This window comes from Poecile atricapillus, chromosome 3 (assembly GCF_030490865.1).
Source record: "Poecile atricapillus isolate bPoeAtr1 chromosome 3, bPoeAtr1.hap1, whole genome shotgun sequence".
Lineage (NCBI taxonomy): Eukaryota > Metazoa > Chordata > Aves > Passeriformes > Paridae > Poecile > Poecile atricapillus.
In genome coordinates, this window is record NC_081251.1 from 94,782,673 (window position 1) to 94,808,448 (window position 25,776).

Here is a 25,776-nt window from a genome sequence, read left to right on the forward strand (position 1 = left end):
TGCTGCTGTTGGTCTTGTTTCACTGCTGGGTTTGTTGCCTCCCTTGGGGCCCTGGCAGCACAGAGTGGCATTCCTGCTCACAGCAAGAAGCATTTTCACCTAACAAGGTTTGTTGATAGCAGAGTCTGGACAAGACCTTACAAAGGTCTTAAAAAGGCTGGAGCTGTGCTGGCAAAAGATCTGCAGAGCAGAAAGCCACCGAATTTCAAAGCAGCAAAGCAGGAGCATGAGACCTCACAGGCCATGAGACAGCAAATGACATCAGTCATCCATTCCCCAGCCCGGCTGCAGCTCCCTCTTCTGAGGCCAGGTCAGGCTGGAGCTGCTGCCCAGGAAAGCCTTGTCCTGCTGGTTCCTTGCACAAGGAGTTTGGAAACAATGGGTAATAGAGGAAGTGTTTTTCCAGACAAGCCCAAATAAATACATGAATGAACTTCCTCTGCTCCATATCACAGGGCAGTGATGGCTTGCTGTGTGGCTGGGCTGAATTCATTGCTCTTTGCAAGAGGATGCTTTCAGATGAAGAGGGTAGTAGGACTCCTTGTGGGGGGTGGCACTTTGGAGAAGTCTGCTTGGAAAAAGTGCAGATGCTGATATCACCTTGCTGCCATGGTGCAAATTAAGAGCTATTAATTTTCCTGCACTTGGTTGTGTAATTGCACTGCAGGGCCTTTTGAATGCTGCATTTAAATGAGTCTGCAATTGGAATAATGAAGGTTAAAACCCTCTTACATGATGATTCTATGATCAAATTAGTTCCTTTGACCCAGAAAGCAGCTGTGGTAGCAATGAGCTCTGCATTAGGAGTAAGACAGTAGATTTGAGGTGTTGTTCAGAGCTGGCTTTAGAAAGGCATGTCCCTACAAAGTGACTGAATTTCAGAGTCAAACAGGTTTGGCACACTGGGCCAGAGGCTGGGCAGGAGCCTGGTGTGAAAGGAAGACCTGTAAACAGGACAGGGAGCAAGGCAGCTCTGCTAAGAGTCACGGTATCAAAATTAGGTGACCCCATGAGGTGAAAGGCATTGGATACTGGGGGCATGATGTATATCCCATCCTGCTTTTACTCATCTTGAATGTCTGTTCATAACTAATACCAGGGAGGGCTTTGGCCCAAAAGCAGTGTTATTCTGTTTTTCGCTTAATTTGTAGCTTGCAACAGCGTTATTGAGACTTTCCCTTAGTTGTAGGGGCTTAGGGACTCTACTTTTATTTCCTTAGGCTGTTGTTTCAAAGTTTCCTTTAGCTCCAGGACCTCAGCTAACTTCTGCCCTGCCTGTCCAGCCCACAGCTGGCCTTGGTCTGATCTCTGGGAGTTCAGCTTGTCACTCTTCTACCTGAGCATCAGAAAGGAGGTGGTAAGAATTTTATTTATTTCAGTTCTCACTGGAAGCGGTCTGAATGCTGCAGGTTGCTGTGGTGATCGAACCTTGCCATGCCCCTTACCTGTCTGGCCAGGGAGAGTCCTTCCCTCTGGCATGGAGCACACCCTGACATGGTGGATGCAGGAGGCTTTGCACTGCAAAGCACGTAGCATCACTCTAATCTTCACCCTTCCAGGATGGCTAAGAAGCGGGTGGGTGTAGGAAAACAATCTGAAGGCTTCTGGCTGCTCTGGGCAGTGAAGCAGCACTGAGCAAGGCTGTGACAGCCTCAACATGGTTGTCTGTTCCAACAGGGAACAAGGCTCTGGGATGTATGTGACTGCCAGCTTGTGTATCAGCATCCTTGAGGATGACATTTTGTAATGCCAGCACTCCAGGCTCTGTCACATGCAGTTTGCCCCTCAGCTGCTCACACATGGATGCCACCATCTACACAGTCCCATTAGTTCTAAGGTCCAGGTCTGAAGGATTTTCAGGCTTTCCCCTGGCTCTTCTCCAGTGAACTTGCAGGATTTCTTTGCCTTTCTTTCCTTGCACTGTCTTGCCTGAGCCTCCCCTGGCTCCTTGAGAGCCCTCTCCTCTGTGTCTGCAGCCATCTGCAGCCTCTCTGGGTCTCTGTGTTTCATCATCTCCCATCGGGAACTCATCTTGGTGCTCTCACATCTTGCTGATGTTCAGCATCATCTGTGCTCCAGAAGGAGAGACTGTGCTTCTCCTGGGATCCTGCTTCTGCTTCCAAACCCAGCAGGGTGTGTGTGAGTGTGTGTACGTGTGTGTATTGTCTCTGCCCAGCACGGATGCACATTTTCCCTCCAACTGCAGTGTCTGCTTGATGATTAGGGAAATGCTTGACATGGTGGAGAGGGTGAAGACTTCACAGCAGCTCTAAATCCACTCTGACCTTTACCCCTTTCCCCTGCATTGTGTTGCCATTTACACACAGAGCTCCCACACTCAGACTGGGGGGTTTCCTTCACCAAAGTCTCTTGGTCTGAAAGCTGACGCTGGGCAAGCCATGTAAGCTGAAGCCCTTGATTTGCTTTAGCTGATGGAACAGCTTTTCACTGTCGTCCCTTCTGTTAAACCCCCCGATGAGATTCTGGCATACCATGTGGCCAGGGGACTGCAGGGAGGATTACTAGTAGGACTCACAGAGACATCGGCTCCTGTGGAGAGCGATTAGCAACTCAACATACAGTCCTGGCTCCTGAGAGCTTTCGGGAAGCTGATTAGGGCACTGCAGAAATGTATTCCTGTCTGGGAGCAGGGGAGATCAGAGTGGCAGCAGTGTCTGAGAGCATGGCCAGGGGACGGGAGCGCCGTTTCTCAGACTATTTGTATCACACGGGGGGGTCACTCATGGCTCTAGGAGATGCAGTACACTGACACTGTTGCGCTTGATATGAAGAGCTGAAAATTCCTGTCCGAGCGTGGCCATAGCCATCAGGGCACAGTGGGCGCTGGAAAGGGCAGCACCGCCAGTTCTCTGCCCGGGCCTGGGGCGCTGCTCTGCCCATCCCTCACAAGCGCCTGGTGCCTCTCTGGGCAGCGTTTTGCCTTCAGGCCGGGATCTCACTGCCACCACCGTAACGCTGAGTGCTCAACAGGGGAACGGAGCAGAACGGAACAGCCCGGCTCTCTCCGATGAGGAATTTCATCCTCCGGCGTCCATCACGCAGTGGGGACAGGGACGCACGGCTGGGCTCGGGCTGGGGTGGGTTCGGCTTGAGGGCATGGCCTCGGCTCGGCTCGGTTCGGCTGCGGGTGAAAGCGCTCGGACTGCGCCGCCCGCCTGTGGTGTCTGGGGCTGTCCGGCAGGGGGCGCCGCCCAGAGGCGTCTCCGCCAGTGGCGGCCCGCCCCGCCCCGCTGGCCCCGCCCCTCTTTGTTGCGGCGGCCAATGGGGGCGCTCCGCGGGCGGGCGGGCGGCCGGTCGCGCGGTAACGCGCGGCATGGCGCGCGGCGCGGGGCGCGCCCCCAGCGCGGCGGCGGCCGGTACCGGGGTCGGAGCGGGGCACCCGGAGCGGGCGGGTCAGCGCCGCTAGCGAGGGTCCTCCTCCGCACGCCTGTCACAGGCACGCACACACAGATATACATAAAGAGCGGCCGGGCGGCGGCGAGGCCGCGGGGCACATCCCGGCAGCGGTCCCGGGCTCGGGCATGGCCGCGGGGCCATGACGGGCGCGGCGGGCGGCGGCGGCGGCCGCGGGAGCAGCCGGCGTGCGGCGGCCGGCAAGGAGGGGGGCCGGTCGCGGAGCGCTCAGCCGCGGGCGGCGGGCGGCGGCGGCGGGAGCGGCGGGGGCTCGGAGGAGGAGGAGCAGGAGCAGCAGCGGGACGGCGGCTCGCTCTTCCTGGTGAACAAGAGCGGCTTCCCCATGGACGGGCAGACCTGGGAGCGGATGTGGGGGCACGTGGAGCGGGTGCACCCCGACGGCGGTGCCGTGGCGGCGGCCATCCGGAGCGCCACCCGCCTGGCTCGGGTAAGGCGAAGCCCCCGTGTGTCCCCTCGAGCGGGAGGAGCGGGTGACACCGAGCCCGAGGTCGGCGGCTGCCGCGTTCTGTGCGCCTCGAGCGGCCGGGGCGGCTCCGGGGCCGGGTGCTCCGGAGGGTGTGACTGCGCAGCCCGGAGGATGCTCTCGGGGCAGCGGGGACAAGGATGGGGCATCTGCTGTCCGAAAGCGCCCAGAGCGGGGTACGGGGGCCGCGGGGTGCTTAGGGGCTGCAGTTGGTGTGCTGGGGAACAAGCACTACTTTTAATGTTCAACTATTCCTTTTAGCTTGGGGAGAAAAAAGCACAAAACAAGAGTTAAAAGAAATCTTCAGGGACTGAGTGAAGCACTTTGTGCAATTTAAAGCAGGGTTTTTTTTCCTTTTGGAATAGACATTTCCTTAAACATAGCGCTGTTCCTCAAATATAACAAGGGATTTAAAACACAGACATTTCATTTCCAGTATGTGGAAGGATTCCAAATGCTTTTGTCTGGTACGTTTCTCAGTACAAGCCCCAAACAGCTCTGCCTCACCCAAGTCCTTTTCCTCCAGCCAGCAAATAAAATGTTGATGTCTGCTGTTGTTCCAAGGCTTCTGGACACTGTGCTTGCATAACTGATCACAATGCCTTTAACACTCTCTGCTTTGGCAGACTTTGAGCTCGATTCGCTCCTTGCATCAAGCGGCATTAATGTGAGCTGACCGCTGAAGTCTGGGTCGATTCACACCCCTCTGCGTGCTGGGGTGAGATGGCTGGGCTGCTGTTGTCATGGTCCAAGCTGTCAGTGGTACTGACATGAACCATATGCCTGTTCTTTTCTTGGAGTAGAAAGGAAATTCTGTGCACAGGGAAGTTGAAAGCTTATTGCGTAGGGCTGTTGAGAAGGTGCTTGTCAAATAAGATACAGGCTGAAAAGGCCTTTCATCTCTCTTCTGCAATGTTTAGTCCAGTGCAGGTGCAAAAGGGATGATCTCTCTCCACGCTGCTCTCCTTGTGCTGGAACCAGCCTTTGTTTGGATGGGGGAGCATATCCAGCTAAAGAAGAATCAGGTTATGCTGAGTTTGTGGTTCCTTGGTGTGGTTCATCTTGTACTTACAGAAGCACTTGAAGTGGAAATGAAGGGGCAGGGATTGGGCAGAACTTCTTGTTTCAGCAGCCTGACCAGCTTATGCCTGTTTAGATGGCCTGCAAGCCCATTTGGTGTGAAGCGATGGCAAAGCACACACTAGACTTGACTTTCATCCTTTATTTCCAGAGCATGTAACTTCTACTGGTGACACCCATGGTGACTGACAAAGCATCTGGTGAGAGACATGCCAGTGGCTCCAGTCTGCTGGCCTGCACACTGGATTCCTGTGGGAGTGTCCCAGAGAGCATTGCCCATGGCTTCTTCCTCAGTGTCACAGCTCTGGGCTGACTCTCTGTAGCATGTGTGTAAACTGGGCAGAATAAAAAATGTTTTGATATCTGTCTGGCCAAATAATTTGATGTTGATGATCAGTGCCCAGTGCTGTAGCAGCTGTATTCCTCCAGCACTGTGCAGAAGCAGAATCCCTTTTACTGAGATTAATTTCTTCAGGGGCAGGAGGACCTGGTGCTCTCTGTGAGTAAGTAGTTCCTGCTGGCTAAGTGTGGGTCCTCTGGGGTCAGAGAGTAGTTTGAGGACTATCTGGTCCTTATTAGGGCCCACACAGCTCAGGTAAGCAAATGGAGCAGGGGTTTTTTTGCCACAAAGTGGTAGTGGATTACCAAGGTTGTGATGGCAATTTCTGCATCGGAGTAGGAATGTGAATGGAGACTCATGGTACAAATTTTCTTAATTGGTTTGTGCTGCTGGGCATGTGTCACCCTGTAAAAGACCAGGTACTGCTGTTTGGGAGTGATGACGGAAACTCCTGCCTATGAGATGATTTGTAATCTGCTTGCATTGATAGTTGGTTCAGGCTGAGTGAGTGGCGTGTGCAACTGCTCCATTTCTGCATCTGATCTGCTCTTAATCCCTAGTGATGGGAGAGAGTTTTGATCCCCTCTCCAAGAAGCTCCACTTGATTGCTCTAATCATCTTGGCATTAGTCTCAGCAATCATACACGCAGGGTGGTAAGTAGCTTCTGACTGTGTCAGTGAGGTTGTCCTTACTGGAACAAATGCAAACTGCAGAGGTGCAGGGCTGCGTCTCTCTTGGGAGGCAGAGTCCTTACAAAAAGCTGGCTTGTCTGCAAGGCAGTTTTGGAATTTGTGGGGAACCCACCTCTGGCTGTTGGCTTGAGTTCTGGGAATAGTGCAAGCTCACAGTTTGGAAGGGCTGTGCAATCCTTTACCTCTTCTGTGATCTTGGAGATACTTGGAGACCCTAATAAATTAAACCTTTCAGCAGCTTTGAGGACTCTTGTCTGTCATCTTCATCTGTGCTGAGCACAACAGTGTGCTTGCAGGGGGAGCTAGTAGAAAATGATTTTCTGGTCATTAAGTGAGACAGTGGAATCCAGCAAAATGAGTTTTGCACAGGATGTCTGTGGCGAACTGAGACTATAGCATTTCCAGCCATGGGATGAGTCTCCAGCTCTGCCACGTGGTCTTGAACTGCATCAGCTCCACTGTCTGGAACTGCTATTCCTTGGAAAGACTGATACAAGGTCAAGGCTTTTCATCTGACTTGTCTCTGAATTTCACTTGCTTTACAAATTCATGGTCTGTAGTGCTGTGTCTGCATTTCCTCTTGCCATCCATGACCTCCTGCTACAAACCCTTCCTTGCCTGCTCCTTGCTGCTGTGGATGCATACCAGGAGCTGGAGGGCTGCATCCTCAATCACAACGAAGCTGTGCTTTCCTTCACTTGCTGTATCGTGCAGCTCTGGCTTCTTCTCCATGCTGGGTGGGTGCCCAGGATCAGTCCTCCTGCAGCTGGGGCAGCAATCAGGAAGGGAAAAATGTTTGAAAGGAGTGGGAGTGGCATGTGGCTCCCCACTGCCTGGCCTGGCTGGCAGCTTGATGTCTGTACCGCCTGTCCTGCACTGGAGAGAGGAGAGCAGTGCTGCCCTGCACTCTCACAAGTGGGCTCAGGCTTATGGATGCTCCTCCTTTCTTGCCTGAGATCTGGGGGGGCTTGGGCCTCCTGGCTCAGCAGGCCCGCTGAGGTAACTGGAATATGTTCTAGCCAGTGGGAAAACCCTGATTCTCTTTTCTAAGCTATGCTCTGGTGTCTGACACTATCATCCTCCTTGGATAATGTGGTTGCCTACCTTGGAGATGAGGAGCACCTCACTTGGAGGTCTGAACCTGTCCTCTCTGGTGAGGGTGGCCACTGTGGATTTTTCAGGAAGGGCTGTGTCTGTTCACAATGCCAAGATGATTAGTGCTATCCATATGGGATGCTGTCCTGAGTCCCACAGCAGGGGGAGGGCTGGGAAAAGGATGAAATCCCCACCTCTGCAGCAGCCAGGCCCCTCACTGGCTGGGGCTCCCATTGCCTCAGTGTGTTGTGGAAGTACAGCGCATGCATCTAGAGCTTCTGTATCTTTGAAGCAAAGGACTGAGTATATTGGAGCAGAAATGGCCACCCTGGGAAGGTGTGACAGCCCTGCCATAATTCCCTTATTCAGTTCCTTGCTGCTTCTGAAACTTGAGCCTTATCTGCTGTGTTGAGTCTGCCTTTGTGCTGGAAGGGGCAGGTGAGTAATTCATCCAGCCCAAAGGGGCTGGGTGAGAAAGGAACCTGTGGAACCAAAAAAATGCCTCTAATGAAAAGCTTAGGCATGAAGATCATGATTAAGAAGCGCTAATGAGTCTTGCTCATAACTCCCACTAGTGAGCGGAGGAAGCCCAGGTGTGCAGGCATGCTGGTGCCCGTGTAGCACTGGGATGGTGGGGGTGAGCTGGAAGCCTTGCCATCTGCTTACCACTTACAGTATGTTTCTGTGTGCCAGTAGTGTAGGACTGTCTGGTTTGGTGTTTTTCTCTGCCTTCTCCAAGGTGTATTTACTTTTTGACCGTAGTAACTCACCGTGTGTAGTAAATGCTGGGTTTTGTCACCTTGGGATTGCTGGTACTCATTCTTTGAAAGCAAACACACAATCTTAACGGAGGTGGGAACTGGAGAGGAAAGTCTTTGTGGCAGAGATGACCCCATACCACCTGAACTTGCAGTTCTTATCAGTATCTGCTGACTTGAAGTGTACTAAGGACAGTAATATGTCACTTTATGAGCTTTAAACTATGGTTAAGACAATGTGGGCCCACAGACGCTTTTCTTTGCACCTCGTCACAGCTGCCCAAATTGCTGGTTCCTGAATTTGAATCTGCATTAATATTCATATAAACTGCTTCCTACACTGTGTTTGTGAGAATTGTGCTAGCTTATTTTTGGCCATGCTGCTCACTTTAATATCTCTTGACCCCATATTTTGCAGTCTCACCCCTGAAATAAGTGGACTTGGGACAAGGCTGTGCCCCTTTCCTGTATGGCTGCAGGCTCAGAAGCCAAATAGCTGGGGGGATTAAACATGGATTGAGGGCCTGCCTTCTTAAAATGCTTAGGCACAAGCAGATGTCTTATGAGATTTTGGAAAAATCCCATTATGTTGCCAGTCTATATCTTTAAGTGTCTTAATGTCTGTCTTAATGTCATTAAATATTTGGGTCCCAGGTGGTCTTCTAGGTACTGTGCTCTCCCTCCCAGCAAGCGTGCTGCAGACACACAGCAGATGGGAAATTATGCAGCCCGGGATCCTTGTCTCCTTTTATCTTTCTCTTGTGGTAAAGGAGGCCAAAAATTAGACATGAAATGGCTTCCTGGGGGAGAGATTGCAGCAGAGTCAGTACTGGGACTCTGCTCATCCAAACTGCCCTGTGCTGGGGGAGGGGGGAAATGGGAGGCATAGGCTTTCTGTGCTGGACTGCCTGCCTGCACAGGGTGGTGTTTGAGGGATGCTGGCAGCTCTGATGATCAGCCTGCCATGGCCTCTCTGTGCAGGGATGGGGCTGGCTCTGCTGCTGGGGCAGCCCCTGTAGTCAGCAGGATGACTTTGCCTGATGCTTGAGTTCACGTGAGGTTTAAGCCATCTGTGCTGCTACGTTGTGTTGCACTAGGCAAATGCTGCTGCTCAGTAAATCACTTATCTGCTCTGTGGGGAGCCGTGGCTGTCTAACCTCTTTATCTTTCTTCTTGTGTCCAGCCCTCAGTGCCTCCAGTGCCAAACTACAAGCTCTCCATGTCAATCCCAGAGTGGCTCCAGGCAATACAGACCTACATGAAGATGCTGCAGTATCCTTCTTGAGTGTGTGGTCTCTGGAAAGAAGGCTGACTTGTGCCTGGTGTGAATTAACAGAGCTTTACGGAAGCTTTAGCTTGTTGCAAGGGCTTGGGATCATTTGGGGGTAAAAGGACGCCTCCAGGGATTTGTGATATTACCAGCAGCACTGAGCTTGTCATAGCAATCCTCTGGGAGATGTAATTAACTTTAAATTATACTGAAAAATTTAACTGAAGTGACGTTGGTGGGAATAGAAGTGCTTATTTTGAAGTTGATTTATGAGGATATTATGATCAGAGCGTGATGCCTGGAGAAGTGATACGGCATCTCGTCATAAAGGAGCTAAGAGAGAGCCAGTGTTGTGGCAAACCCTTTCTCCCCCTGCCTTTGCAGCCCCTGTGGGTTCCCTGAGGATTGTCTGTGTGCTCAGCCTGCAGGGATTGCTTGTCACTGGGGTGGGGGGCACAAGCAGCTGTCCTGACCCCAAGGTGGCCAGGCCTGCCTGCGGCGCAGGAACCGACCAAAGGAATCAATCTCCTTTCCAGATGTCCCACCTTGCTTGCGGGTTTCATCAGGGATGTACACATCTGTCTAGACTCTCCTGACTTTTCATTGCTGAAAGATAATTTCAGAGAAGGTTGCTGGCCCAGATGCTGGCCCAGATGCTGCTCTTCTGTTTCCCTTTTTTTCACCAAACTCTGCCTTTTTGTGTACGTGTGTGTGGGGGGAACTGTGGGGATGAGGAATGAGTGTAAAGTCCTGTTAAGGATTAAGAAAGGATATGGGTGGCAGCTGGAAGAACATCCAAAAATAGCAGTCTGGTTAGCTTGGTGGGGAGTCATGGTTGGGATCAAGGCGGCAGCCGGGCCTGGAGCTGCAGCAGCTGCCGTGGGGAGGGAGGCTGGGGCCTGCCTGCTCTGCAGGGGAATGCGGCATTTCTCTTCTTTATGTCAGCCACTTGGCCAGGACAAGAGGCTTGTTGCTTGCTGGGATTGTGCCAGAGAGGATACCATGTCATACAGAGCTCCAAAAATTACATTATCCCCCACCTCACTCCGTAGTGGTTTTGAAATCCTGCGTTCTGCTACGTAGCAGGAGCAGGCCTGAGGCACAAGGTTTGGATCTGTATTCAGAAATGCTTCAAAGTGGGCTGGGGAGCAGTGTCTGGGCTTCCTTTGAGGGCTGAAAGAGGATGAGTGCTTTGTGCAGAGCACCCTGAAAGGGCCTCATGAATTAGGTTTTGAAGGCAGGAGGGAAGTAATGCCTTGTTTGTGGAGAACTCTGAACTCTAATTGAAGTCAGTTCAGAGCATCTTGGTGAGAGCTGGAGTTTGTATTTAGCCTATGGTTATACATCTGGCAGCTGTGCTATTTATGACTTGCAAAGATTTGCAAAAAGTTGCAAGCAGCTCTTTGTTTCCATGGGGTCACCTGCTTGTGCCCTGGTATCTGCCTTGGTATCACTAGTTTTACTGGCATGAACATTCTGATGGGAATAGAATTTGGGTAGTAGGTTACGAAAGAGATTCAACTGGAAAAGTAACCTAGCAAAAGTAAGGGCAGTGTGATCTTTTAATTTATTTTTTTTTTTACAAAACTTCATTGGATTTTTTGTTTTGTTTTTGTTTTTACTGAACAGATTGTTTTTACTGAACAGATTGTTTTCCTGGTCTGATTTATTGCATTGCTGCTTGAACAACAATGCTCAAGGAGCAGGGAAGAGGCAGCTTTTGGTGATGCTGACACGTGGCAGCCTGTGCTTCTAGGCAGGTGGTGCTGAGATTTGATTGACTGGCTGCTGGCATCATTTGTGATGAACTTTTCTACTATTACTGTTAGCTGATGACTTTGACTTGCACATAGCTGGTTGCTTTTGTTTCAAGAGCATCGTATTTTTTAGAGAATGGTTCATATTTTGAAAGTGTGAATGGGTATACCTGCAGTGGTCTTGGTTGACAGGTCATAGGTGAGCCATGTGGCTGATGGAGTTAAAAAACTTCTAAAGGAAATTAGTTTTTTCAGACATGGATTATAGTGATTGGTTAAGGTAGACTATGAAAGCTTTCTCTTGCTCAAATGGGAGGCTTTTTTTTCAAGCTTGCAACCTAGTAGTGAGTGGGACCTAGTGGGAAAAGAGAATTTGTAACCTTCAAATGCCAAATTTGAGTGTCATTTTAGATGGTCAACTTTAATATCTGACTCTGCATCTAATGCTGTCAATAGCTCATATAAAAAGACAAGTGAAAGGTTTTGCTTTATTTCACATGCCAGGTGTTTCATATCTGAGAGTCAATGGCTTTTACTGCCCGTTTTGTGTTTCAACAGGAGCTCAGAACTGAAATTCACCTTTTGAGCAGTGTTACTTTGTTGCTTGACTGTTCAAGTTACTTTCCCTTAACAGACAAAATACAGATACAATCACACAGGAACACAGTTCTTCGAGATCAGAAAAACCAGACCTCTAAGTGGGTAAGTGTCACTGGAATTGGTCTAGTCCCTTGTCCCAGATCACCTGGCATTTAAGCACTGCAGCACCATGGCATGGGAGGGCTGTCTCCTCTGTGCCACAGCTTCTCTGGCAGGGCCAAAGCTGCCTCTGTTGCTGCTTTTGTGAGGAGTGTCCCAGCTTGCTGCCAGGTGGCAAATGGACCATCGAGACCAAGGAGTGGAAGGGCTGTTCTTGCTCAGCAGCTGTGTGGGAGCTGCTTGGCTGCAGGCCAGAGCTGCATGCACAGGGGTGGGAAAACTCTCTGCTTGTTGGTGTTGGGCTGGGAGGGATGGGCTGTTGTTCTGAAAACTGAGTAAGTCTTGATATTCTGGTTGTGCTGAAATGCCCTTTGCAGGTGGTAGGAAGGGATTAGCTGCACAAAACACTGCGGGAGTTCTGACATCCTGGGCATAGCCTGGAGGCTGGCGATGGACTGTTTAAGTTGTGTCCGTGCCTCTGCCTTGCTGCTCATCTTGCTGTTCTGTCCATGTGGTGGACTTGTGCTGGCTGGTGATAAGTTGTGCAGTGCAAGTATGAACGTGTGTCCAGGGAGCCTGGCAGTAGAGAACTGGGGTCTCTCTTTAACAGAACCTAATAAATTAGCAGGTTAGGGCAGGAAGGGTGTTAACATTATGCTTATATTTTAGGGTGAAATTTAGATTAGCAGAATATAATTACTCCCATAGACTGGTCTGTCTCTAGGTCTTCCCGGCTCTCTGTCATTAAACTAATGGTCCCTCACTCTAAAATTCCAGTTCCCATCTCAGCTTTGTGCTTCAGGTTTTCATCGTGCTGACAACAGTCTTTCTCGCCTCCTTTATCTAATGTTCACTGATCTGGTGGAACTAGTTTAAAACAAATCTTGTGCCTTGAATGATAGATGGGTTTACAGAAGCTTAAACCAATTTTGAAGCTGCTCGCTCATTTTTAAATTTGTCCCATTACTTTTTTCAAAGGAAGTGAAGGATGAAAATGAATTATGCTCAGCACTTACCACTTAAAAGGTCGTTGTCTTCCTGGGCTGGATAAAAGCCTGGCTTAGGAGGATGGTGCTCTTTCCTAGAAGGGAACAGTACAGTGCTTGCAGCTGGAGATGTGCCTGTGGCTTTGAATCATTTTCCAAGTGGAGCCATTTCCTCTGTTTATCCATCTGCCTTAGTGTTTGCTTGGGGATGAGTGTCTGACTCCTCTCCTTGTTGCTGCTTGGAACTTCTTGGTACGGGAGGACTTCTATGGAGTTAATGATGGTACCCTGGAAATGGTCCAATCCCTTAGGGTCTGCCAGCTTTCCAGGCACAGTTGCCTGAACATGTTGTGTGCACCATGTGTAAACAGTGTAAAGTCCTAGGACCTTTGCTGCTTTGCTCCTGGATTGTGTAGATGGGAGTGCTGGGAGGAGTGGAGCTGTCAGGAGCATGGGCTGCCCAGATCCCGTTGTACTGCTGTGTGGCTCTAACACTTGCCTGCTGGTATTGGTTTCTCCAATTTTGAGAAGGAGAATGCCTGCAAGGCTGTCTGAACTTCCTGTCATTTTTATGAAACCTAAATGCCAGTTGTTTTTATGGAGCTTATAGTTTCTGGATTAGATTTCAGATCTTTTAAAATTTACCTGGTCAAGTCAGGAGGATGGGACCAGACTATTTTCAGTGGTGTCCCATGACAGGACAAGGAGCAGTGGGAAGAAAATGGAAGTTCCATCTAAGTATGAGGAAAAGAATTTTTACTTTAAGGGTCACAGAGCACTGGAACAGGCTGCCCATAGAGCTTATGGAGTCTCCTTCTGTGGAGATATTCAAAACTGACCTGTGCAACCTGCTCTAAATGAACCTGCTTTATCAGGAGGGTTGGGCAGATGAGTCTCCAGAGGTCCCTTCCAACCCCAGCTTTGGTGATTCTGTGTGAATAATGCATTGATTGCCCCGTAATGTTGAGGTGTGCTCACAAACAGGAGCTTCCCTTTCCTTCATCTGGTGTGCAGGCCAGTTTTCATCAAAGCTGGAAAATCACCTACACCTCCAAGTTTTTTTTCCCTGGGAGGTGTGTTCTACTTTGCAAGAAATCTGCTCCCAGCATGGCAATGACAGGTGTCTTGTGCTGAGCTGACAGGAGCTGCTCTGAGCAGTTTCAGTGGTGCCTCACTCTGAGCAAAAAAGGCCTCACTTGCTGCAACACAGCATTTGCAAGTTGATCGGGCAAGATGCTGAAAGCCTCCAATTGCCACTGGCTCTTGAAAAATGAGGCTGTTCCCAGAGCTTTATTGACACTAAACATATTGCTGATTTCATAATGTGAGGGCTCAAAGCTAATGAAAGTATTACGAGATCTTTGGCAGCCTCTCTTGAAGACAGCAGTGGCTGGACACAAAGAAGCTGAGTACTAGATGGAATTTGAATATTCATAAATTCATGTGAAAGTGTCCTAAAGCAGCTGGGGCATATTAATGAGTTTTTCTATTATGGAGGGAGGACTAGATATTGTAGAGATTTACTGCCAGCATCAGTGTGATGTATGAGAAAATAAAAATGCGTGTCTGAGCATAGGAAGAAGAGCATAAATTATCTATATGAATTCATTAAGGAATATAGTCTTGCTATAACTCAGTATTTACAATCTCTTTAAGAAAAAGTCACTCTTATTATCAGCTTAACTTTTAGAGTGCCAGACACCACGTGGATTTGTCTAGACTACAGATAGCACTTTTGGAAATGCTAGATTTCTGTTGGCGTAGCTGTGCGAGCCAGGGTGGCAGAGCTGTGAACCTGTAAACTTTGTGTGCTGTTCTTGTTGTACTGGCAAACTGTGTCAGAAAATGTGCCTGGCTCTCACCTCTCCCGAGCTGTCTGTATTTGCACAAAATCCAAATTTACAGGTGTAGCTACATCCACCCTAGGAGTGCTTTGCTAATACAGGTATCCTGGGACAGTGCCCTTCACAGGCTTCATGATGTACCTTTTTGTACCAAATAGGTAAAGGTAAACAGGTAAACCCTGTGAAGTTCAGCTCTGCTGATCCATGTATGTGTGCACCGTGAATGTTTCAGACACCAGTAGGACTGTTTTTAATTTTCCCATGCAGAATTACGTCAGCTAAACCTATATCAGACTTTTGTTGGTACAACCAGTCTGATAAAAAATGGTACTTTTGACTGACATAGATATTATTTTTAAAACTTCCAGGCTTAGATCATGTAAGAGTTTTAGGAAAAAAGCGTATGTCTGGATGTCTAGTAATATCTGTAACTGTGAATTCCATGTCAACAAGCTGTTACTACTGGGTTTACAAGGAGAGATAAGCCCTCTGGAAGCTTCTGTTCTAGGATGCAGGCATGAGGCACAATGAGAAACAAATCTCTTTGTCCTCCAGAGGATCTAGGGAGGTGCAGTGTTGTACTGTTCCCTCCAGTTAAGTGCCAGCTGAACAGGGAGACCTACAACTGAAGCAGAAACTGATGTTTGGGTAGGTTCTGTGGTCTTTGAGAAATTATAGCCCAGAAGCTGCTATGTGAGGAGGGAGAGACATTTGGTGGCTGCAGATATAATGGGTAATCGATGGCAGTAAAGGAGCGCGATAGGAGCTGTCACGTGGCAGCGACACAACCGAATAACAGAGAAGGGGAGACGGGAAATAATATTGTTTCCACACACCATGTTATTAAGGAACACTGATGGGGCTGTAAAGAAAAATGGGCTCGTACCATTTCCAGACAATAAACTGCAGAAGGCATTTGAACATCTGCTTCTCTCTCGCACAAAGGGGGAATGTTACAGATACGGTGTGGTGTTCAGCATGTGGTGGAAATGCTTTTGCTGTTGAAGCACTGTTTCTGAGAAGATTCACAAGATCTGTATCTGCTCTGCTGTTTTGTCTCCTTTCACTCCTGCTGCTGCCTTTCTCTTCTCTCGGCTTTATTATCATGAGTGAAACTGTTATGATCCTTAGAAAAACTTGGGAGAGTGAGATTTTATTGACCTCACGCAAAATACATGGGACTGTGCAAGGAGAATTTTGTGGAAAAATGTGCAGGATCTCACTAACAAAAAATTTATTCAGTCTTGTAGGAGTCTTTCTGGTGAAGGTAACAGGGAGCCTCTCCTAAGCATGGCCATCCATCAAGGGACTCCAGTGTGATTGGTGCCAGCTGGTGAGATCCTCCAGTTTTGGGCATGCTGAAAGGTTTTTAAGATTTTTCTAACCAAAAGGGATTAGTGGTTCCTATGAGCTGTCTTTAGACACTGCCATTTTAAACAGAAAGCATCCTAAAGAGGCAAAGTCAGTTCCTTTCAGGGCCTCTCTTAGTGCAGGAAGCAAGAGAGGTCGTCCTGGTGGGCTCCTGAAAACACTAAAAGAAATTTGAATCAATTAACAAGGAAATATCACTATCTGCCAAGGACTAGGTCTCGAGGGAGGAACAAGCAGCCTGTTCCTGTTGGCTGCATTTGTTAGAGGCAGAAGTGTTCACTATGGCGTGGAATAGAGATCTGCCTGGCAGACGTCAGATAGTGGTGTAAATGCCACAAAGAGGGGAGCTGCAGGTTGCTTGTCTTTGACTGTAGCAGTCTCTCCTGAGTTCCTGGAAGAGATGGGCTGCCCCCAGTGCTCACTGGAGTGTGGGGAGAGGGTGACTGTGAGCTAACTCCCAGCTGTCTGATATAAGACCGTAAAGAATAGCTATATATGTGGACTCTTTTCAGGTAACTGTCAAGATTTAACGAAAATCCCAGAAGCAAACCCTGCTAAGCTAGGGAACAGAAATGCTTGATGCTGTCTTTTAATTCTTTTCCACCTTCCTTAAATCTCCTTTCACAAGTGTAACTGCAGACTTTTGGTCACTTTTAATGTCTGAGACAGTGTGATAAGAATATAAGAGTGAAGCAGAAGAGGGAAAGGACAAATCAAAGAGCACCTGTAATGAGCTGTTTTCAAATGAGCTGAATGCTCTGTCATTTGCCATAGATTCCTTAGAGAACTGACAAGCAGCCTTCAACCATTAATATTTGTGTTAGAGAACATGGGGAGGGTGGGTGCTGGGGAAGGCAAAGACAGCAGCCTTTAAAAAGAATAAGGGAAAAGATAAGTCTAGGAACTTTGAGTTTATCTGCAGTTCAAGGGAAGGGAAAGGCAACATTATTATTGTTGGGCATGGTTCATTTCTGAGAATTTCCTTCTATGAGCACGTAAGAGCTTGGGTCAACAAGGGAGAAGATGTGGAGGTAATAATCCTTTGTTTAGTGTGGCTTTTCATAAGGCCACATCTTATCTTTGCAGATAAGGCAGGGGCCTTGAGTCTGAAAAAAAACCTATTTAATGTAAAGACTGAACTTGGTAAAAAGCAGCACATAGAAAGTGGCACTTTACCAATCTTGCCTAGCAGAGATTGTCAATTGAGGTGTGCAGTGTCTGTCCCAGCTCTGTTTTTCCTTAATGGTATGGGTGAGACAAATTGTTTGCTGATGGATGATTTGCAGTCCAGGCTGGACAAGGCATTGTAAAGTTAAACTGGGATATTCAGAGTGATCTCTTGGGCTGGAACAAACAGGAGATAATTTAGTGAGGGCAAATGCATAGAAGGGTTTGGGGAAAGCCAGCTGTGGAGAGCAAAAGGCTAGTTTTGCAAAGAAGCTGAGCTTAAAAAAAATAAAAGAAACCAAACATAATTTACCAAGGAAGCCCAGCCAAAAAATCCCCACTCCTAACAAAAAAACCATCCCAACCAACCCACAAAAAAACTCCACCAAAAACATCAGAAAAAAAAAAACCAACAAACCCAAAAGCCACCAGAACCCATTTCAGTGTGGGCCAACAGGGAAAAGCCAACAGCTAGCTGGCTTGGTTGCAAATATGCATTAAAAGATGGATTCAGAAGGAAATTGATCTATTTGTACTGTTGTGGGCTTAGCCAAAGGACTGTGAGAAGTAAGTTGGTTGAAGGGATTCCAAAATTGAAAGAAACAAGCATTGTCCTAAAATTATAACCTAAGGAGGAAGCTTTCAGGCGGAGTGAGGGAAGAATTAAATAAAAATTGGTGTCTGATTTCTCATTTTTACAGAGGAGAGGGCAAATTAGTCTTTTGCATATACAAATGTCTGTAGCAAGAAGAGAGATGATGAGTGATCTCTATGCCCACTGTGGAGAGCAGAAGGAGCTCCAGAGTTAATTCGCAAAAAGGGAAGGATTTAGTTTAAACATTAGGGGACCTTCTTAGATGCAAGGTTAAGTATAGGATAGATTAGCTGGTGGGTTCTCAGGCTTTTGAGAAGCCAGTTGAAAATAGACTGAAAAATAATCTGTGAGGAGTCATTTAGATTTGGCTTGTGCTACCTTGGGCAGAGCAGTGACTTGGGGATTCTCCAAGGGCTCTGCTTCCAATACAAACACAGGGTTTAAGGCCATGCTTCGTCTCAAGCTTCTTAAAAGTGGAAGAATAACTCTCAGTGGCTCTTGAACTGGGTCATGCACATAAACCCTGTGGTCTGTGCTGTAAATGCAAAGAGAAAGCAAACTGTTTGCAGAGTATTCCCCAGGATTCCAGGGTGGATGTGTGTGTGAGGGCACAGCCTGCCCCAGAAGTGCGGGTGGATGTTGGTTTGCTGACAACTGGCGGCGCCCCCTGAGCGATGCTCCCCTCGCACAGACTCTTGTCACTGTCCTGCTCCGTTGGTATCTCTGAGCTGCCAGGTCCCGCTGCAGCTCCTGCATCCAGGTGCAGGTTGCTCTGGGTGCCTGAGGAGGAGGTGCTGGCCCTGCCCCTGCCCCTCAGACTGTGTTAACCAGGCACAGGTTGCACCAAATGGCTTGCAGATAAATGACATTTTTCATTTTTCCTCATGATGCACATTCATAATCAGCTTTTTCTTCTTTGTTGTTGATTTTTATTTTTTTTTGTAATTCTCATGTAGTTAGAAGATAGGAAATTCAATGGATTATCTTGTTTATGGATACCTTCCATGCCTCATCTGCACATAACTGCATGCTTCCATGCCTCATCTGCACATAACACTGAGACAGACATGGGGCTTTGCAGTGGCCACTGTGGTGACCAGCATGGGGAGCCTCTGTGGGGAATGAAGGACTCCATTGTGTGCCCTCCGCGGGGCTGCTCTGTGCTTCCAGCAGTTCTCTGGGGTTCTGTGGCTGATTGTGAGTGTGGAGGAGGCGGGCAAACTCTAATTAGTCTTCTGTACTGCAGGCAGAGTGTAAGGGGTGGTTGTTTACAAATGAAAAGATAATTTCTAACTTGGACAAATGGGATATGAAATGGCTGTGACAGACTGTAATAGCACTGGAAGCTCTGTTGTCACTTGCATTCAACACAAGGTTTAAAATGCATGACGTGGGTGAATCAGAAAGTGGGGGAAACAGACTCTGAGGGTTTCAGATGCATACTTCCATAATCTTCTCCAAAATGAATATTTTTGTCATTTAATGTTGTATTTCCTTAGAGTAGGGATCTGTTTACAAAGCTCTTCCCAGAGAAAGGATATGGATAGAGAAGACTGCAAAATAAAAATTATCCTTTTGCTTAGTTTTCAGCTGCACTTTTTTTTGGGGAGGGGGTGGGGGAGTGGGGGCAGTTTTTTGGTGTGGCATTGGATGTGACTCTTCCGGCCTTTTTTAGGCTGCTTCCAGTATTTTTTTTTTTCAAAATGTCCAGGATTTCAGCATCTGTTTGTGGAAGGGGATAGGTTACCTACTAGGTTAATAGTGCAGTGTCAGTCTGACACAACAGCTTTCTCAGCTGACCTGAGGTTGCTTGTTGCTTGTCACAGTGCTGTCAAATAATTGTACTCCAGAGGTAGTGTCTAGATTGTAACTAAAGTTTGGGAACTTGCGAAATCCTGGGCATGCATAGTTTTCTGCACTCCTGCAGGAAATTGTGTGGATTTTGCCACTTTCCCTGTCCACAGGAGATACGGAGCAGCAGCAAGACAATAACTCAGTTTGCAGGAGTGTGAAATGTCTGTGTTGGTAGAGCTTTCTGCAGAACAGGCTTTGATGAAAAGGTAATAAGTTCTGGTCTGCAGCCAGAATTGGATATTGTTATGATATATGTTATATAAATATATGATTTATTATATAAATATGGGATTATGGAGGCATTTGTAACTTTTAGGGGGTCATGTAACCATCCTCTCTCTCCTGGTTGGTTGGTTGGTTTGTTTGTTTTTCCTCCAGAGGAGAGCCAGGGTTATTTTGAAAATAAGCTAAACTCAGTACTGCTCTGGGATTTCCATGATTGCCAGCCCGTGCAGCTCAGCAGGGCTTTGTGTTTGTTACAGTCTGAAGTGATGCTCAGGGAGTTGCTGCAAGAAGCAGAGAGGATTGCATTCCTCCCATCCACCTTCAGAAGCTGGAAGGCACTTGGATGCCAAGTACAATTTTTTTTTTCTCTTTCTTTTTTTTCCCCCCAGTCATCCTCCAGAAGTTAACAGGACTCTTGACAAGTCACTGAAGGGGAGAGTTGAGTTCACCAGCTCTTGCTGTGATAAGAACTGGACGTGCCTGGCTCTTGGTTTATGAGAGGACTTTTCATTCCTGTCAAATGCTCTAGCTGGAAGGACTGAAAACTGTTTTGTTTCTGTTCTAGGTTAATGGAGACAGCAAAAGAAATGACCAGGGAATCCTTACCTATCAAATGCCTTGAAGCAGTTATCCTGGGGATGTATCCTTTCACATGCCTGTGACTTTTTCCACTGCAGCTCTGTTTGATACATTGCCCCTCAGGGATGGTGTTTGAGAGGGCCATGGCCAGAGGTGAGTGCCAGCAGCTTGGGGAGCTGCCCTGGTATTCATCACCAAGTTGCTGAATTGCCTGGGCTTGTAGGTAGGAGTTGAGATGCTGTGTGCCAGGTCACAAGTGTTGTGGTTTGGCCATGCAGGCTTTGCCCTCTGCCCTGGTAATCTGCATAATGTCAGGATCTGACCTAAAGTGCCCAGATGAGTACCTGTCTATACAATCCTTGTTTTCTTTGTTAGCATATCTCTGTTGGTTGTTGTTGTAGCTTGGTAACACCCAAGGAGCATGGGTTCTGTTCTGTGTTTGTCTGATGTTTACATGGCCAAGTCATGTTAGCTTTTGTCTCTGAACCCACAGCTGTGCTTTGTGCAGAAACGTGTATTGCAGTTAAACATTTGAGCTTCCCCTTAACATAATACTTGCTTCCTACTCAGTCTTCAGTCATTTAGACACTGACTTGCTTCTCCGCCTTCTGGTGCTGTCACTGATGAATCAACCTGCACCATCCTAAAACACTGGAGGAGGGCAAGGCAGGGCTGTAGGAACAGGTTGCCAGACACATCTTGTCAGAAATGATCAAGTTTCATTTAAAACAAATCCCAGCTAAAAATAAGCCCGAAGCAAACCATCTCCTGGTATGTCTCTGCAGCGTTTTGCTGGCTGCTGCTGCCCCCTCCCGTGGGAGAAGGAGCTGGCAGAGCCTGGCAGGTAGTGCCTGTGAGAATTGGTGGCTGCTGGGGGGTGGGAAGGGGATGGGCCGAGCAGCGTGTGCCAGGGATGGGCCTTGGATTGGAATCTGAGAGGTGGTTCTGGCTGACAGGGTTTCCCCTGGAAATGCTGAGGCTCTGCATGCAGCTGGAGGGACCAGAGTCCTGGGGGCTTGATGTCAACAGGAGGCTCAAACCCCCTTCAAAGCCCTTCTAGAAGAAGAAATCATAGAGTCATAAAATATCCTGAGTTGGAAGAAACCCATAAGAACCATTGAAGTTCAGACCCTGTGTTGTCCAGATGCTTCTTGAACTCTGTCAGGCTGCCTGCTTCTTTGACTGCTTCCCTGGGGAGCCTGTTCCAGTGCCCAACAGCCTCTGGGTGAAGAACCCTTTCCTAATACCCCGCCTGAATCTTCCTGACGCAGCTTCAGGCCATTCCCTTGGGTCCTGCCCCTGGACACCACAGAGTAGAGATCAGTGCCTGCCCCTCCTCTTCCCCTCATGAGGAAGTTCTAACTGCAGTGAGGTCTCCCCTCAGTCTCCTCCAGGCTGAGCAAGCCAGGTGACCTCAGCCACTCTGGCTTCCCCTCAAGGGCCATCTTCATTGCCCTCTTTTGGATGGTCTCTAATAGATTTATATCCCTTTTACATTGTGGCACCCAGAACTGCCCCCAGCATTTGAGGTAAGGCCACCTCAGTGCAGAGCAGAGTGGGACAATCCCCTCCCTTGCCCAGCTGGTGATGCTGTGCCTGATGCCCCCCAGGGCAGGGTTGGCCCTCCTGGCTGCCAGGGCACTGCTGGCTCATATATCCTCTCTGTGGTGCTGCTCTCCAGCCTCTCATTCTCCAGTCTGTCCACACAACTGGGTGTACCCTTTCCCCAGTGCAGAATCTGGCACTTCCCTTGTTAAACTTCATAGGTTGGTGATCACCCAATTTTTCAATTTGTAAAGGTCTGTCTGCAGGGCCTATCTGCCCTTGAGAGAGTCAGCAGCTCCTCCCAATTTTGTGTCATCAGTAAACTTGAGTCTTGCATCCAAGTAATTTGTGAAGATGTTGAACTAGTCTTAAAATGGAGCCCTGTGGAACCCCACTAGTGAGTGGCTGACAGCCTGATGTAACCCCATTTTCTGTAACCCTTCATGTCTGACCCATGAGCCTGTTGCTCACCCATTGTGTTTTGTATTTCTCTAGCCGTATGCTGGATTTTTTGTCCAGGAGAATACTGGGAGTAACGGTATTGAAAGCTTTCCTGGAGCCCAAAAAGTTTACATTAACTGATTTCACTTGAAGTGATGTCAGTGCATCTGTTATGCTTACCCTTGTGTGTCAGGGTTGTGTCCCAAACTATTTGAGGATGAAATGAATGGGGGAAATAATCCCCAGGTGGAGTTGACGCTGCTCTGCAATGTCAATGTAGCTTGCAGTGCGGTATTTCTAGCAGTGAACTGATTATTCCACATATTTCGGTAGCAAAGGGTGATTAGTGGCCTACAGATAACCATGATAACCTAAAATTATTTTTGCTGGTTTTTTTTTGCTTGCCTCAAACCTGACTTGTGGGCTCAATTTGGTGGTTTTGGGGTTTTATTTGAGAAGTGAAGGAAGAAAAATAGTCAGAAGCTATATTTTATACTATTTATTGTCATTTGAAATTTCTTCAGAGTTAAGATGTATATGAATTTTTCTGTCTCTAGGTGCTAACTAAAAAACCCCCAAACTTAGGGCAAACCTTTTATTTATTTTTTTTTTTTAATTGAGAGCATTTAACCAGGGGAGAGTATAGGACAGGCTTGTCTTTCTGGGACTTCTGCTTCCCATCTTGGAAGTCTCTGTCTTCAGAAATGTCAGACAGAGCAGGGACTGTGTGCTGGCTGGTGGTCCAGTAACAGCGGCATTTAAGTTTACAAGATTCATGCACTACAGGTATTTTGCTTGATGTGTGGGTACACAAAGAATGTAGCAGTGGTGAGTGAGTGGATGGGCCAGCTGAATTTGTGTGTCTGGGAAGTGGCTGGTACAGAGCCTGTGCCAATATGGAACCTCATAGTGCTGTGATGCATGTGCAGCATGAGGGGTTTTGGGAGGCATCTTTGGCATGGCATGTGGGGAAGTTTGCTTTACTTTGTCAGCCATGAGATTTTGATCTTTAGCACTGCCCTCTGGATGCGGACACGGTGAGGCCAGCAGCGTTTCAAGCTCAGGTGCTTTCTGGAGAAGATGTGCTTACCCTGTCCTGAGTTTCCAGCCTATGCCTTCACACAGGCCTGAGCTGAGCAGCCCTGTATGTGTGTTAACCTCTGGTTCCATTCCATGTATTCGGAAATAAGGTACTGCTGTAATTTGTGTGCTGGCAGGCTTTGAATGTTGCTTGGATACTGAAAAAGCACAGCTCACTCCAGCAGACCCTCAGTGTGAGCCTTCCTTCAAAGGCCAGCTCGCCCAGAGCGGCTTAGCGAGATGTCACTTTAATTGAGCTGCTCGCTGGCTTGTGCAATTGCCTTTTAGTGTGTGACTTCTTATAAAATGCTTCTATAATCCCTCTTGGTGCAGAATTAAGTTTTGCATAATTGCCTATGCACTTGATCTTGAAGCATTTTTATAGGGCAGTGAGGTAAAGTACTGAGCTACCCTGTCTGCAGACATCAAGGAAGCAGCTGCTCTGAGATGACCAACAGCTCAAACAGATCTTCCAGTATTATTTTGCAGCAATCTGCACAGCTCTTTTTCTCTGTGAAGCTGTCTGAACTGGCTTCATATCTCTCTGCTTACATGATCTGCTTGTCAGTGCCTAACCAGAAGCATTCCTCTTGCTGTCTTCCCCAGGGCAATTCTCAGTTCAGTTGTAAATCAGCTGAGTAATGGTGTGTTCAGCCCACTCTTTCTGAGCAAAGATCCAATTGATTTGAGCTCATGAAAGGGAATAGTAAACCAAAAAGTGCCAAGGGAATTTTATCTGTGCTGCATTTCACTTTATTAAAATGTGGAGAGCAAAATATCAGAGGGGGAGAGGGAAGCTGCATGCTGTATCCCTCCTTGGGGAGTCTTGCAGAGCATGTCTGGGTTGGCTGAGCATAGATCACTCCTGCTGCCTTCAGCATCCTTCTCCCAGTTCATCTGAGGTAATGCTTGGACCTGCACAGGGTATTAGAGCCCCTGGCAAATAATATCATTAAACAAGGAAGAGAAGAGCAGAAGTGTCTCAGGAGTGAGAAATTATTCAGTAGCTTTTGCACTGTTCCTTCTGTGGATGCAGTCAGTGGATGATGTTTATCACCTGGGTCCATCTGTCTCCTCCATTCCAGCAGGTTCATCCCTAGGCTGGGAGCGAGTGTTTTCTGTAAGGGAGAGAGTTTCTTGCAGTCATTGCAGGATACTGATGTCTGTGTAGTGTTCCTCTTTGTGTCCTGCAAGCTTGTCTACAGCTTGCTAACTGAAATATGGGAAGGGAAGATCATGCTGAATATCTACAGCCCCTGTGGTGGCTGTGAAGAGCTGGGAGAGAGCTTTTAATTTCTTACATTGTCACAGTCTAGTCTTTAGATAGTCACCTCTCACTGTAGCTGAGCACTGGAGTGTAGGGTTCTAAATCTAAGAGATGTCACCCTGGCAGTCCCGTGCCGCGGCGGCGGAAAGCCCGGAACACCGCGACTTCTCCAGAAGCAGCCTTGAAAAAGGCTGGCCCGAAGCGCATGCGAGCAGCTTCGAGCAGTCGAGTGATTCTAGCTCAGCTCAGTAATAGTATAGTGATTTCAGCTCAGCTCAGCTCAGCTCAGCTCGGCAGCAGCGGCGGGCAGGCAACACAGGAAGCAGGGACGAGACAGCTGGTCCAGCGTTCCACCAAGGCACAAGCCTTTATTCAGGCAAAGCTTCGGCGAAGGGTGCCGGTAACAGCGAATCTCCCGAACAGAGGAAAACCCGGGATATTTATGGGGAAGGAGAGGGGCGGGGGCAAGCCCCAGATACCTGTATCGGGGTGGGACAGCAGGGGGAACACCAATGAAACACAACAGTTTAACATAACTAACTCAAAGACCCCTGGGAGCAACATTGTGTCGCTCTTACAGAGAAGTATCTCCTCTCCAGGGGAGGGCCAGTATCTCGGGCCCAGCGGGCTCCTCTGTACCCACAGTCCCGCTTTGGGAAGCTGAACCAGCTTGAGCCTTTCCTACATGGACCCTGGAGCTGCCAGGGAGAACTCTGGGCCCTCTGTGTAGACAACATCCAGATGTAGGCTCAGTAGCACTCTGCCTCACAGTAAGCAATCCCAAGCCCATGGGAAATGCTGTCTGACTCCAGCTGGAAACCTCTCTTAGTGTTTATTGCTGGTGGTTGGGGGACCTCTGAGAAATTGCATGGAGAAACAACTCTTCTGGTTTTACTGAAGCCTTATTGATGGTTTTAAAGCACGACCTTTATTTTCCTCCTGCTCCACATGCTGCTCTGTGCTAGCAGCTTCACCATTACTGATGTAACTAGAGCTGCTTCCTTGCTCCCCAGCCTGCTGCCATCCCTCCAGCTCTCTGCTGCCCAGTGGCATTTGCTCATTGCCCCAGCCCATGGGAGTGGCAGGAGAGGGGAGAACCAGACACCCTGTAGTTTTCTGTGCTCATCTTGACCAGACTGCAGCAAAAACACCATTGCTGGGCTCTTAAGACATTGAAGCACTTACAGATTCCAGCACATGCTCTTGTTAAACTTTGTATGGTTGCTGGTTGC

General features: G+C 48.3%; 1 protein-coding gene across 1 annotated transcript in view; it reads left to right on the forward strand.

Annotated features, from left to right (window-relative positions):
* Window positions 1–3,353: 3,353 nt before the first annotated feature.
* VASH2 (vasohibin 2) overlaps window positions 3,354–25,776 on the forward strand; it is a 36,433-nt gene continuing 14,010 nt past the window's right edge. The window contains exons 1-4 of the mRNA XM_058835123.1: window positions 3,354–3,862; window positions 9,048–9,136; window positions 11,537–11,593; window positions 20,198–20,272. Of these exons, the coding sequence (XP_058691106.1) occupies window positions 3,557–3,862; window positions 9,048–9,136; window positions 11,537–11,593; window positions 20,198–20,272 (527 nt within the window). The 5' untranslated portion in view covers window positions 3,354–3,556. The remainder of the gene's footprint in view (window positions 3,863–9,047; window positions 9,137–11,536; window positions 11,594–20,197; window positions 20,273–25,776) is intronic.